Consider the following 15,337-nt stretch of genomic DNA (forward strand, 5'->3'; position numbering starts at 1 on the left):
TTACAGAGAAATACAGACTCAATTAAACTGCACATTAATCCCATAAACATGAAGCCCTGACCTCCAACATGACTGAAGGATTTCAGGTTTATCAGTGACGGAATCAGCGAATCCTAACAGCTCCCATCATGACAGACAGTTAAATAAATCTACAACATTAAAGAATAAACACTAGAAATTAAATATATTAGCAGGGCCTCCATGAAACCTGCGGATAAAGTGATTCACATTCATGTGTTCTGACTGCCTCTCCTGCCTTCATGACATGCAGTAAATTGAGGGTTTGATCTGTTGAGAAGCTCAGGCCTGCAGTCTGTCACATGCTGAGTAAATTTTATATTCCTTCAAAAGTGCTTTCATGGACCTGCAGCTGCATACAGAAACGGATGCAAATTGTTTATGTAGATGTTTGCAGGTGAGAGAAGTTCACCTGAGCGGCTTTTATTCAGTGTGCATGCCGAGTGCTGAGAGAAGGAGGTCATGCTGCAGGTGGACGTGTGGACAGTGATTCAGACTTCTCTTCTAGATGTCGTCAAATATTCGGCTACGAGATGACGACATGGACAGGTACCGTCCTCCAGAGTGCCTGAAAACACAAAAACACACAAGTTCACACATCTCTGGATAGGTCAGTGCAGACACATTAGAAACAGGTGTGCTTTACTCCAACACATTAAAGAGCACTGAGGTCAGCGCTGAAATGAACAAACTGACAGTTATTTATCAGAAAACTTTATAAAAAAAACCTTTAAGTTCTTTAGCAAAACTATCCACACTTCTCTGTCTCCACTTCTTCACCTTTTCTTACTGAATCCACCCAAAAAACATCCAAACATTTAAATATTATTTCTTCCTTTTGCTTTTTAACAACATTTTGGTTAGTTAACCCTTTTTTAAATATTTCTGGCTGGTGCATGCAGACATCAACCCTGCAGGTCATGGACATTTTACATCCCGCCAACAGACAGGAGCTAAACATGAGCAACCAAAGTCAAGTTATCTGCATTTGAAACTCTATCCATCCATTCGCTTCCGCTTCTCCTTTTCAGGGTCGCAGGGGTCGCTGGAGCCTATCCCCTATCCCCACTAAGTACATGTCTTTGGACTGTGGGGGAAGCCGGAATACCCGGGGAGAACCCACGCAAACACAGGGAGAACATGCGAACTCCACACACGCCCTCCACTCCCTGATGGTGAACTCAGGACCTTCTTGCTGTGAGGCAATAGTGCCAATTTGAAACTCCTCTTTAAATCTATTGGGGCAATAAAACCAGCAGGTTAGGGGTCAGCAGGAGGATCTGATGAAAACCGCTTCACACGTACCACCAACAAGAGTGTTTGGGTGTCACGTCTCTGCTGTGTTGGCTTGGGGCCATTAAGTTATGCACTCTTGTGTTGTACTGTAATCACTTCCTGAATCTCATCCTGGATAATTATCCGTATAAAAAAAAACAAAAAACAAACAAACAAAAACCCAACTTAAAACTAAGTCCAATAAACAATAAAATCTAAATTAAAAATAAATAAATAAACACACTCTGAAATGAAACAGCAGTCAAACTGAAAACTATTAAAATACAAAGTTAAAGAATTAAACATTACCAGCAGCTGAAAACAGGGAAACTCTCAAACGTGCATCCCAAACACAGTGGCGTAACCATGACGATGACACCATGCTTACCTTCCAGACTCAGCGTCCAGCGGGTCATCTGTCAGCGCTTCGGCGTTGAAGTCCAAGGGCTCGGCGTCCTGCAGCAGCTCGATGCGGTCCCTCTCTGCTCGGCTCCCAGACCGGGAATATTTAGCCTCTGTTCAAACAACAGGAAGTGCTCCGTCACCCGAAAACCACCAAAAGCACCTTCAGAGAGCAGCGCCGACCACCTGCTGACTTACGTCTGCTGTTGCTGGAGCTCACGGTGTCTGAGTAGCTTGTCTCCTTCATCTCGTGGCTGCTCCTGTTCCTCGCAGCGTAGTCTTCTCTCGGGTTCCCGTAGCGCTCCTTCCACTCCTGCAGCAGATGACACAACACAAACAGATCAGGACGCTTGAACAAGGATTTCACTCCTGCTGTTTCCCAGTAGACATCAGTTCATGTTTGTACGTGACGGGTTGTGTAAGCGCTCTGACACGAGTCATCTGTGTCACGCCATGATTCCATCACTCCTGGCATCAGCTTTCTTTCACTCACACATTCATCAAACAGTCAGAAAAACAAACATTTCAGTGTTGTCACTACAGTTGCCTCATCTGCTGATTCTAAATAGCTGTCTCTGTGTTATTGGCCTGCAGGGACGCTGATGTTCAATCTTTAATCTTAGGCAGAAAACCCAGTGATGAGCATCTTCTGTACTTCCTGTTTCAGTGTTGTTTCCTCTCCCAGCAGCTGACTTTGTTATTTTGGAATATAATATTATATCTGAGGAAACCTGCTGTAAACTACAGTCTGTGCGCTTAATAAACAATGAAAATATATATTATTAAAATAAGATATACAAAGGGACTTTGATGCATGTGATTAGTTTTCTCTGATATCTAAAAAGAAGCAGCAAACAGGTACTCACCCTCCGTCTGTTCTCACCATCTTCAATCCTCTGCCTCTTCCTTTTCTCTGTAAAAAATATTGTATTTTACTATTTTACTACTTTCATGTTAAAAAGTGAAAGAGAATTCAGATGATGGTGGCAGTCTCACCCCGGCGAATCAGCTCCTTTCCCTCGTCGATCAGGTCAGAGGTCATTTCACTGTCATCCATAAACTGCTGGAAGCCCAGAAGATTCAGGCAGCGAGTCCCCAAACTGAGGAGAACATTGATTATAACACAGAGTCACAAACATAACTACATATATAATAAACCGCCTGATGGTTCTGTTTAATCCTGCACTAACCAGCAGAGAGAAGCAGGATCTAAAAGACTGCTATAAATGCTACAGCTCACCAACACCCCAGACATGCAAAGGTTTTAAAATCTGAATTATTTAATCCGTCGGGATCTCTTCCAGTTTTTTGTTTTCAAAGACTTCAGTTTAACTCATGAACGACAAGGAAAAGCAGCAAATTCTGTATGTAAAACCCTGTTCTGGCTTTTCAGACTATCTTCTGTCACATGACCAATCCACACTGTTAAAGAAGCGCCCAGCAGAGAAGACTCCAGAGACTCATCTCACCTGAAGTAGGTGGCGATGCAGAGGATGACGATCAACATGGGGTAGTAGATGTAGAAGCCATTAGCAATGAAAGAGAGGACACGCATGGATCCCATGATCTGTTCCAACAAACAAACAACAGGTGAGTCAGGCAGACACTGCAGCACAGGTGTGTTACACAGGTTTCATACACTGTGGGTATTTACAGAAGTGTAAGCAGTTTGCAGCTTTTCCTGGTGGGAGATGGCCGAGTCCATGTGGATCAAACCCAGGAAGTTGAGACAGAGAGGAGGAGTCAGACGACAGAACAGCCTGCAGGGGGAAAACACGACAGAGTCACTAAACCTCCATCAGGTCAACTCCTCCATCGCCTCCAAGTGAACTTCTGCGTCACATAACATGTTGTTTAATTAATAACACTGACTCACTACAAAACGCTCTAGTTTCTGTGCTTTAAGAAGATAAAGAGGAGATCCTTTCTAAAGAACAGGTATTAAAATTAAGTAATTTGAGGTTTTTTGAAACAGTACAAATGTTTTTCTTGTATATGAGGAGGAACATTCTAGAAAGAAACATGTGTGCTCATCTCTTCTCTTGGTTTACAGCGATCTTTCCTGAACATGTCCCTTTTAGAATCCTTTCAAAATAAAAGCATTCTTGCTGTCACTTACATGCCGCTGAACTGGAGGCTGTAGGCGTCGGTCTGGTGGTGGGAGGCCAGGTAGTAGTAGTTGAAGACTCGGATGCGAAACACGGTGGAGTAAACACAGGTGCACAGGAAGAAGATTGTAATGAAGCACGCCATCTGGTGGAGAGAGAGAGCAAAAGGTGATCAGAGGTCTGAATGAAGTGTGATCGTGTTTCAACAAAGAAACAGTGAAACTGAAACACGCATCACACGTCATGTTTCCTTCATTGTAAAACAACAAAGACTCAGCTGTGCAGCACTCCATCACACAGCAGCCTTTAAACACTTTCAGAGGCTCTACAGAAATATGAAGCTCTGTGTCTGATGGTTTGTGTGTAAACCAGCGTCTGTCTTCTCAGGCTCACCTCGATGTACAGGTAGTTGTAGTCTCTCTCAGCCAACTGGATGAAGATGGCGAACAGCGAGAGGACAGGCCGTGTGCTGAAGAAGGTGCACTCGGACCAAACCACAACCACGCTGAACAGAGTCAGGACGATGGAGAGGAGGCGGTAAAACCAGCGCTTCAGGAAGCACTCCCAGTACCACTCTGTGACACACACACACACACACACACACACACACACACACACACACACACACACACACACACACAGGGCAGTGTTTACTCCTCGACGTCACTGCCACCAGCAACCAAAGGAAAACTGTAGCAGGACACCTGTGCAGGTGGTTACAGGAGTGATCTCATTACACCCACCTACAGTCGGGGTGTAGATGTATCTGCTGAACCAGCCGGCCGGCTCTGATGAAGGGAAGCTGTGGACAAACTGGTGGGTGGAGCTGGTCTCGTTCTTGGCCACGTCCTCCAGGTGGATGGCCTGCTGCAGGAGGATTTGCCACTGCACACGCGTCCGGTTGTGTCTCTGCACGGCGTAGATCACCTGCACACGACAGGTTCGGACATCAGAGTAGGGGAAACAGAGTGAACAGGAAACAGAAGACTTCAGCTGTGTGCAGTGTGAGGAGGAAACTACAAGCACAAAGAGAAGGATTTTTCCTTGTTTCATCGCTTTTTACATCATCGTCATCTCATCATCATCCTCTTCTTTTTTGAAATCATCACCTGTACAGCATCACTGTAACTGTAAATGTTCTGCAGTGGAACGAGGACTATCTTCTCGCTCAGCTGACAGCAGTGATTACAAAGATTATGATTCATATCTTTATCGATCTCAATCTTACAATCTAAGCCATTTCAGTGCAGCTCAGTTCTGCATTTTCAGGCACTTCTAATATTCTGGCCACCTCATGTATATAAATAAATATGAGGAACAGAAAAAAGAGACATCTTTAAATATAATGAACATGTAATGTACCATCAGCAACATAATTAAAATGGACAACAGAAACTTTGTTACGGTGGAAATTTTGGGGGCCAGTGGGAGTAAAATGTCCGTCCATCTCAGACAGACGGAGCCTGACTTCATGGTTTGCTTCTCACCGCCGGCTAACAAAGGTCAGCACTAGACTGAGCTTTGTAAGATTAGCTGATGCCCCCAACCTTCACTGAGCAGCTTTATCATGTGGATAAAGTTTAAGGTGGACGTGCTCTGTGCAGGTATTCAGGAAACACACAGAAACACTTTCACTGAACACAAAAACATCTGCCACCACATCGTCAGGAGTCTTCATTAGAATCTGTTTCATCTCTTTATTCCTCCAATAAGAAGGCAGCACAGTCTGATTGACTCGTCAAATCCTCTCACCTGTTTATGAAGCTTCACCAGGCTCTTCTCCGTCGGGTACGTATTCTGTTTGTCATCAAAGTCCTCGTAGTCGTCCATGTTCCTGCCCATCTTCTCCTGGTAGTCCAAGGGGCACTGAGGGAAACCACGAGCACGTCATCACACTCATGAACTTAAACATCACAGTTATCACCCATCATGTTCACGCTCAGCTTCGCTCTACGTACTTTCCTGAGGATGGTGTCGATGTACTTCCTCAGCGGGTGGTTATATTTGATGGATTCGCTGACCTTTCTCACCTCCTACAGCAGAACAGACGTCTCAGTGAAAACGGCAACATTAAACCAAATGTTTGTAACTGCTGGAGGCTGTCACTTACCTCCATGACATCCTCCAGGTTCTCTTCTGCATCCGCCTTCTCCGTCATCAGCTTGGATGCCTTGAAGTAGGTCTTGACGAGCAAGTGTCCGTGCCGGGAGGAGTTCCAGTAGGACCGAGGGATCTCCACCAGCCCGTACCCGAGTAACAGCACCAGCAGGAACAAACCCCAGGTGTTGGCAGCAGTGATCCCGATGGTCTGTAGCTCGTACCTGAGTAACACACAGAGCAGGTAACTCCATACAGCAGCCAATCAGGAGGAGTTTAGGAGTCGATTATGTGTTTATACAGCCCTCTGCATTTAATCGTCACAGCATGTCTTTGTCCTGTCTTTCTCTTCACAGACAGGACAAAACAAAACAAAAAAAAGGGGGTTCTTCCTCAGGGTCCACTCACCAGGAGAGGCGCAACTCAGGATGAACGGCCACGTAAATGAGCAAAGAGCCGAAAATGAGCAGATATGTCCCGTAATAAATGGCATTCTCAATCAGTGCCGTTTTGATCTTCCCGGTGATGGAGAAGCCTCCGGAGCGAGCGTACGACTGCATGAAGGGCAGCAGCAGCCTGACGACACAAGAAAACCTTTAAAACACAAAAACTCAGCATGTGGAGGTTTCATGAGGAGACTCAGGCTCGTACTGACCACGTGAGGCACTGAGACGTCCAGTACACCACCCTCCAGAACACTGGCATGATGCCATCAGGGATGTAGCTCCACGGCTTGTGGCACAGCGTTCGTACACTGAGAGGAAACACAATCAGGAGTTCAGAAACCTGCTGATGTCATCTGTTTTTATTTACTAAGACAACACTTCTTTTAGTCACATTTTTTGTAACACACTCAGGTCTCTCTAAGAAAAGCCGCCTGAGTTTCAAAGTACATTTACTCAAGTTCAATAAGAAGGAGTCGCTTCAAATCCTGCTCTGTCTTCTGCTCTGACTCTCTGTGTGAAAAGATCATTAACGACTTGAAATGCCTTCATGTCCAGATCACAGAGGACATACTGAGTGGATGTGTTGTTTGGGTTCAGCTCTCTGTCCCTGAATTATGAATTATGTCAAACACTTCCTGTTAATCACCAACAAATTTCCAGAAAACTCACTGCAGAGGTTTCAACCTTTACCTTGAAATCACACACGCACGCACAGCATTCAAACCTTTTTGTGGGTGCAGCGGTTGTGTTTACTATAGTGCGATTGGACAGCGGTGAGACGAGGGCGGGAACAGACGCCTGCTCCTTGTGGTCCTGCTCACACTGCCTGTAGATTGTCTGTAAGCAGCAGACAGACAAACGTACGCTGACACACATTCACTGAATGAAATCAAACATGTAAAGATCTTTTCCACACATATGGAAGTCGAAATCTGACATTTACATCAGAGCCGTATAAAACAGTAATCTTTTGTTGTGTAACAGATGTGCTTGAAGTCCACAGGAGCTCATAAGGCTTCTCTATGAAATGTCATAAAAGTTAAAGATGTTATATTAAAAAACAAAAGAATCTCAAAAATGACAAAGAACAACTAGACAGTAGGGCCATGATTAGTCGACTAGTCACGATTACGTCGACTATCAAAATCGTCGACGACTGAATTAATAGTCGACGCGTCGTTTGAAGCTTTGCAAGATCACAAAAGACACAGGAATAAGTAGAATTTAAGAGTGTAATAACGGACTGAAACAGAAGATGGCAGCACTGCATGTACAAGGATGCCAGCTGCCGTTAAACCCCGGAGAAGAAGTAGCTCTGTCCCAGAATTCATAGCGCGGCCCAGCTCAGTTTCCAACAATGGCGGTAGCTAGTTAGTTTTAATATTACTCTTATTATTCTTTCTGGGTCACAAAATAAACGTTTAACATATTTTCAGGCGAGAATGTAGCTGTGTAAACCTCAAATATCGGCTCAGTTTATCAGGACACCGCATATTTTCAAAAGCGCTCCGACGTTTTCGGAGACGTCTGTTACCCACTAGCTCGATAGCAAGCCGGGGGCCGTGAGAACGCCGGACTCCCGGCAAATTGTTTTCAAACCCACCGCCGTCTTTCGCTACTCAGGTTAAACATGATATATAAGTCACTTAGATAAATTAAAAATGTTGTTGTTTGGCTTTTTTTCGTATTTTATTTGTTCCCGAGTAAATCAGTTTGTCTGAGATTAAAGTTATAGTTTTTACACAGCTGAATAAACGTCAAGCAGACAGCTGATTATCAGAAGTGTGAGATGCTCGAGAATATACTCCGGTGTCCTGTTATATTTTAGATAGCAAGGAGTTTATTAAACTTTACCGAAACAATCTGCAAATTTCATTAAAATTTAACTATCATCTTGTCTTTATTTTTAGTTAGCACCTTAAACACTTAAAGCTGTAAGCTAATGATAGTTATATAAGAGCAGATCCATGATCTGATTAGTCGACTAATCGCAAAAATAATCGGTGACTAGTCGACTATAAAAATAATTGTTTGTGGCAGCCCTACTAGACAGAAACCATCAAAGTCCTGAGGAGCTTCGTGAATGGAAGGCTTGAACACCTCTGAGGACTTTGGAGGGATCTCAGTTTGATGCTGTGTGTCATACTGACCGTGCTGACGTCCAGAGGCAGGATGAAGACGATGAGGAAGCACAGGTACCAGGCCAGCAGCGTGCCGAACAGCACCATGCGCTGCTGCTTCTTGAAGTCTCCATATCGGTGCAGCAGGAACAGCGCCAAAAAAAACACCACTACGATCTCGATGCCGAGCGCCGCCCCACTCATCCTGCTGCGCTCCCGTCAGCAGGCACTGACACAAACCTGCAGCAGGTGGACAGAAACACTGGCGTGGTCACTTTACAGTTTTTTACAGACGCTAGGACACATTTCTCAATACTTAGGTCACTTTTGCAAAACTCCTCACACAGTGAGCACAACAGAAGTCTATGTGGGCTAAACTGAGGACCAGTTATCATTGTTTTGGCACAAAATGCATTCAATGACTACATCTCTCAAATTTCATGAATTATTTTCTCACTCAGACACAACAACTGCCAAAAATCTTTGTACGTACAGGACATTTTGCATGTGCTTACATACTGTTTTCAAAACTGTTAAACTTATGGCCAAAACAATAACACAATGCAAAACTTAAAAAGACAGCAAAATGCAACAGCAATATTTTATTGAAACATATTTTAAATCTAAAAATGCAGTTTAACCAGCCACAGCTGATTCTCATTGTAGATGAACATCTACACAGGTGTTACTCCTTCAATTGTTCAACTCACAACTAGAATGGTGTGTATGTGTAAGTTTGGTGATGGAGTTTTTATTATGAATGAATGATGAATTTTTATGAATTATTATGTCTATTTTTATGCTTAAGGACAACAGATGGAAATTAGCCCTTGGCTATAATCTGGTATGTTTACATTCATGTAATTTTTTTTTTTACATTTATGTTCATTAACATGCACTGTCCTAAATAAATAAATAAACATAAACTCCTTCAATTCTGGCAGCCAGAAGATTATTTCCTAGGTGTATTGCCCTAGATGACATAAGATGTGATGTGGATGAGAACCTGTGGCCAAATGGAGAAGACCGAGTAGATTAGCATTACTATTGTATGTGTATCAGTGGATGGTGTGTATACAAATTCTTGTATTTTGGGATTACTTAGTGCAAAAAAATAAAAATACATAAACAAATATTAACGAATTCTGCATGATGTCTGATTCATTCCAGTAACATATATTGAAATTATAAACAGAGATGTGTCCTTGTTTTACACAAGAAAACACTGTGTAATGCTACATGTTGTTAGTGTTTTTTAGGTCATTGTTTTGTGGGTGACAAAGTGTGTTTGTCGGCTGTCAACCTTTGCTAGTGTTCTGGAAGAATGAGTTTATTTGAGACCTGAATGAAGTGTTTTGGTAGTTGTAGTGCATTTTGAATGTGAAATGAACTGCTTTGCCAAGCTGAAGGTCAGTTAGGAGAATTGTGTGAAGAGTTTTGCAAAAGTGACCTAAGTATTGTGAAATGTGTCCTAGCGGCTGTAAAAAACTGTAACGAAGCATTAATCACTTTTGAATCTTCAAATGCTACATCTGTTGGCTCTGTGATGGATTTTAGTCTCATTATTTGTGGGAGATCTGAAGCGCTCTTGAGCAGAGCACACATCTGTCAGGCTCGACGATCATCTCCACATTACCTGCAGAAAGCTGGAAAAATGAAAAATATTCACACTAAACCTCTGTGGGAAAGTCTGACTGCAGACAGTGACAATAAAGGAGCTGCTGTTGGTTGGTTATTAGGTTAGCTGCCAGTAACTGCTGTCTAACACAATAATGATGACCGCCATCTCAGAGAATCAGGACAGACGTGCACCAATGAGCAGAGGCACGCCGACCTGCCCTGAAAGACTCTTTGTGTGGTTTCTTTGAAAAGTTGGGGGATGGAGGTTCCAACAAGCGATACGGGAAACAGCAGTTTTCCTCAGCAAGGGACCGGGGTTACGTAGCAGGGTCGTCAAACTCAGAGCCAGCAAGTCTGCTGTGATGTTTCCTCAGGATTCGGTCACGTTCACTGGGTGAAGTGTGCAGAAGCCTTTGGACGAACCGTTGGGTCTTTATGCAAAGCTTTACATCATCTCTGTGTTCCCTCTAGCACCATCACTGGCTAACCCATCACATGGACTCTTCACCCTCCTGCCCTCTGGGAGGCGCTACAGGAGCCACCGGACTAAGACAACCAGGTACCTGAACAGCTTCTTCCCCACAGCTGTCAGACTCCTGAACTCTGCCTCCTGACATCTGACCCACGTTAACACATGGACTGAACATACACACACACACAACCACACAATGGACAACTGTACCCTCAAACACACAATAATAACATGGACTGAACCACCACTCACAACCACTAGCACTTTATATAGCCTCTGTAGGAATTATCCACATATCTCACTTATCTTACCTGCACTACTGTATAGCTCTGTGTAAATAATCATTCTGTACATACGATAATTTTTAATTCTACAACTGTTTATAACCTGCATAGTTCATATTTCTGTATAGTTTTTCATATTTATATCCTGTTCATAGCCTGTACTCACTACAGCCTGTACATACTTACACTTATAGCATATTCATAACATACTACATACCGTGTACATTATAACATACCATAATAGACCCATTTCTGTAATATACTCACATATCTATATTATTGCTAATATATATTGTAATATATCTATATCATGGCTAAAGCACTTCTGGATGGATGCAAACTGCATTTTGTTGCCCTGTACCTGTGCATGTGCAATGACAATAAAGTTGAATTCTATTCTATTCTATTCTATTCTAAATGACATCACCTGGGTGAGCTGCCCACTTTTGACTCTGCCTCTTCTTCCTCAAAGTCAAAGTTTCTGAATGTATCTGTGGTTATTACAACAAACAGCTGGATTCCACTCAGGTTTTTTAAGCCTAACCCTTATTTTGAAAGTTCAGTCCCTGCTAAAGCCGACCCTTCCTTCCAGCTTGGTGGTCAGGTTGCTCTCAGTCTTCTTCGGTGGATAAACTCCACCAGGACTATGCTGGGTGATGAGCTCCTGTATTGAACTCACAAAGAGCCACAAAGCAGTGCAAAGCTCATTGCTACCTACTGCAAGCCCAGCCAGGGAGTTGGATTCTGTCTATGGATGAAGATTTAACTGTTGATGCAGCAGATTATTGCTCCAGAGTTTCTGTCAGAGGTTTATTTCTTAATGTACTCTAAGAAAGCATGGAGGCCCATCCTGTCATCCACACATGTGAGGCCACCTAACACTATTAGTTACCTCACACCTTGTGTCACTCTCTGACTTCTGTCCAGGTTCAACTGTTCAATCATGAAAAACATATTTCCCTGTCAGTGCTGACAGGCACTGCCTGCAGATGTTCCTTTTAGCTTGCTTTGTATTTTTTTTTTTTACAGCATGTCTAATGTTCTGACGTCCTACTGAAACAAACACACCTGCTCTGCCTCACGTTTCCACTCAAGCTGCAAACATCTGCCACCTAGCTGTTTCTGTTTTAATAACCACAGATCCATTCAGAAACTTTGACTCTGAGGAAGAAGAGGCAAACGCTTTAAGAGGAAGCTGGGCTTCTCTGTCTGTGGTCATGTGATCCTCCTCGTGATGGTATAAAGGTCAGAGATCTTCTCTCAGATGAGATTACCATCAATAAAACCAAAGTGTCCACACAGCTGTGACATCAGTCTGTGCTGCAGGACTTGTGCCTCTCTTGATGTTTCTCACACTTGCACTTCATTTTATTTTTATTTCTACAGATTTCTTCCTTATGTGAACAGCTGAAGGACCAGGGGTAACATGTGAAGATTTTTTATCTGTCCCCAAAAAGACCATTGGTGTTGTGAAAAGTCACATGATCAGTGATGAACCAACAAGCAGGAATGAGCTGAAGGAATGAGCTCAGACTCAACCGATGTAGCCTCAGTGAATGTGTGTTTAACATATCACTGTTGTTAAACAGGCTTATAGTTTGTGTGTCTGGCCTATGTGTGTGTTAATGTGTGTGGGCCCTGTGGTTTTACATTTGTGTCCACAGCCCACCCTGTAATGCCGGGAATGCCTCAGTGACCTCCCAGAAGAGTAAGGAGAGTGGATATGCTATTGCAGAGGCTCAGACTCAGGTAAGTAGCAACCATCACTGTGTCAGGCCTCACTAACATACAGTTAACCTGTGAGGGAGTCAGACAGTCTGAGTGACTGTTCTTGCCTCTGGTCAGATCACACATGTTGATCTTAAACCTCATTCAGCATTAATGGGGCTCCACAGATGTGCAGGTTACCCAGATGTGCACTTATGCCCCTCTGCACCCTCCTCCTCCCTGCACCCCTATGCTACAGAAGTGTGTAAACAGCTCTCAGTGATGATACAGGCTCTCAGTGTGTCGCAGCTACAAGGAGCTGTAACCGCAGACCCAATCACAGACAGGAAGTCCTGACTTCCGCCTGACAGCCGCGGACATATTCATCACCGTTCCCGGCTGATGAGGAGGATTTCTGGGAGACCACACCCGGAGGAAACTGCGATTCCTTATGTGTTATGATGTAGATACTCGGGTGACCCACAGCTGACCTCACAGCCTCTCGGAGCTTCACAGCCGCGCGTGAACGCCCGCCGACTCCTTATCAGCCTTGGGGCTGTTCGCGGAGACGCGCAGAGCGACAGCTGCCGGATCAACCAGGAACTCCGGCTAGCTGCCGCTGTGGGTTAGCAACCTCCTCCCAGCAGCCCCATCAGCTCTTACCGTGATTCCTGTGTGGGCTCCGGCTCCTCTCGGAGTGACGTCAGAGGCCACGTTTATCTCCGCGAGCTGCTCCTGTTATTATCAGCCACCGGTCTCCGAGAGAAACCTCTTGATTTCAGCTCGTTAGCTCAGTAGCATCAGCCCGTCACATCCCGGCCCTACCGGGAGGAGCAGATGACGTCAGAGCCAGTCTGCGCGTGCGCAAACACCATGTCATTCTGCCGCTTCTCTTAGCGCTTTATCGTTACTGCCCTCCACCGGATAGATCAGGAATAACCTGAGACAGAAGATTGAAGGTTCCAGAACACAAGATGACGTCATCGGCGTCACAGCGTCAACACACCTTATCTTCACAGCTGCATGCACAAGTGCTTCCAGCTGTGCTCCAGTTGAATTTAAGCACTAATCTGGATCTTCACCTCCTAAGCAGGTGAAGACAACACAAGGGCTTTAACGAAGATGTGAACACATTAATGTTTCACTATTAGGTATTTCTGCAGGAACTACTTCCTGTGTGTCAGCCTTCACAAATAAATGTGTGTGTGTGTGTGTGTGTGTGTGCGTGTGGAGGGGGTTGCTCCACTCTCTTTAATATTTTTATGTTCTTTCAGAAGTGTTCTCGAGCCCATACAGTGATTTTCACAGCATTGGGTGTTCAAACCCAATGCTGCAGCTCTCAGTCTGCACCCTGTGTGCACAGCTATTTAGATTCGATTATGAATCAATAAATGGATTTTTATGTTGTTATCTCTCCTCAGCCGGTCTTTCACAGACAGATAAGCTCCTCCATATCTTTAAATCGCACTTGGCCTCAATGTAGGTCTGAGGACTGAAAACAAAGTCAAAGTCCTCTTTGTCACATGGAGTCACACAAACCACCTGCAACTCAACACTTCAAAGACCAAGGAACTGGTTGTGGAACAACTGAGCTGTAGGTGCTTTTCTACACTGTGCAATATTTGCAATATTTGTTTTTTGTTTTTGTTTTGTCTTTTTTTCTTATATTTGACTGTGCAATAATCACTGTGCAATATACTCACTCAAATGAGCAATCCTATTTATCCATATTGTATATTCTGTATCTATATATGTGTATATTTGTATATATGGTGTATTTATGCTTATATCCTTACTCTCATTCCCCTTAATGTATCTGTACAATGCAACTTCTTTCGGTGCTTTGCTACTGGAAACTGAATTTCCCGGAGGAACCCACCCGAAGGATTAATAAAGTTTCATCTAATCTAATCTAATCTAATCTAATCAAAGGCACTGACTCAGAAGAGCAAACTGATTGTTTTCTCCATCAATAAGGCTGAAGGGATCTTTATTGTCTTCATGTGAATGGAGGCTAATGAGCCTTATGAGGGGGCAGTCTGGCAGTAAGACTGGTATTCACGTAATTTTAATGAGGAGGTGGCCAAGGGGCTGAGGGAAGGTCTGAATGGGTCCCAGTTTGCCGGAGAGTTGCAATCTCTTCGTCAGTGTTCCCTCTAAGCTGCGCGCGTACACAATTGCGCACTGCTGGCACGGCCTCTGCGCAGAAAAAATCTGTGTTGCGCACAAAAAAATCTAACCTGAATTGAAATTAAGGTAAATACGGTAACAATTCTGTTTTGCAGTGTTAGTTAGTAAGTGACTGGCTGCTCCTGTATGGGATTAGAACGATGCCACTGTTGAGACAACGCCAGTCTCTGCAATTCTTTTGGTCCTGGTAGAGATCACGCTGAGATGTTTCCATGTTTTACACAATCCTTTTATTACCCATTATTCTTACAGATGCATCTGGAGATCAGCACACTGCACTCCTATGCAGTCCTATGCTAAAGGTTGATCTAAAGAACTCCACACAACAGTTACAGTTATAACCTCTGGTCTCCTCCCCCCTACAGTAAACACCCCCACAATGGAAAGTGGCCAAGGGTGCTGACACCCTGATCCCCATCTCCTTTTATGGTAGTGTCCATTTGCCCTTTGTCTGCCCCTCACCCTCTAACTCTTGCTTCATGCCCTGGGGGTGGGGGTTGATTGTCTTTCTGCCCTGCACCCCAGTTCTTTGTTCCCATCCCAGGCCTATTTTCTATTTTGTGTTCTTACACCCATTACCACTCTGCCTCTGTCAGTG

The 15,337-nt window shown here is 44.0% G+C and overlaps 1 protein-coding gene across 1 annotated transcript; it reads right to left on the reverse strand.

Annotated features, from left to right (window-relative positions):
* lmbrd2b (LMBR1 domain containing 2b) lies at window positions 1-13,413 on the reverse strand (the record flags this gene model as incomplete). The annotated part of the gene is given in 18 exon segments (XM_005947579.3): window positions 1-586; window positions 1,682-1,808; window positions 1,894-2,008; window positions 2,562-2,608; window positions 2,692-2,795; window positions 3,165-3,262; window positions 3,350-3,455; window positions 3,815-3,948; window positions 4,197-4,378; window positions 4,547-4,730; window positions 5,556-5,669; window positions 5,762-5,836; window positions 5,914-6,124; window positions 6,309-6,476; window positions 6,556-6,654; window positions 7,071-7,183; window positions 8,497-8,706; window positions 13,213-13,413. Coding segments are annotated over 17 exon segments (2,115 nt in total). The 5' UTR covers window positions 8,671-8,706; window positions 13,213-13,413.
* Window positions 13,414-15,337: the final 1,924 nt, after the last annotated feature.

This window comes from Haplochromis burtoni, unplaced genomic scaffold, assembly GCF_018398535.1.
Source record: "Haplochromis burtoni strain Fernald_Lab_line unplaced genomic scaffold, NCSU_Asbu1 Contig_528, whole genome shotgun sequence".
NCBI lineage: Eukaryota > Metazoa > Chordata > Actinopteri > Cichliformes > Cichlidae > Haplochromis > Haplochromis burtoni.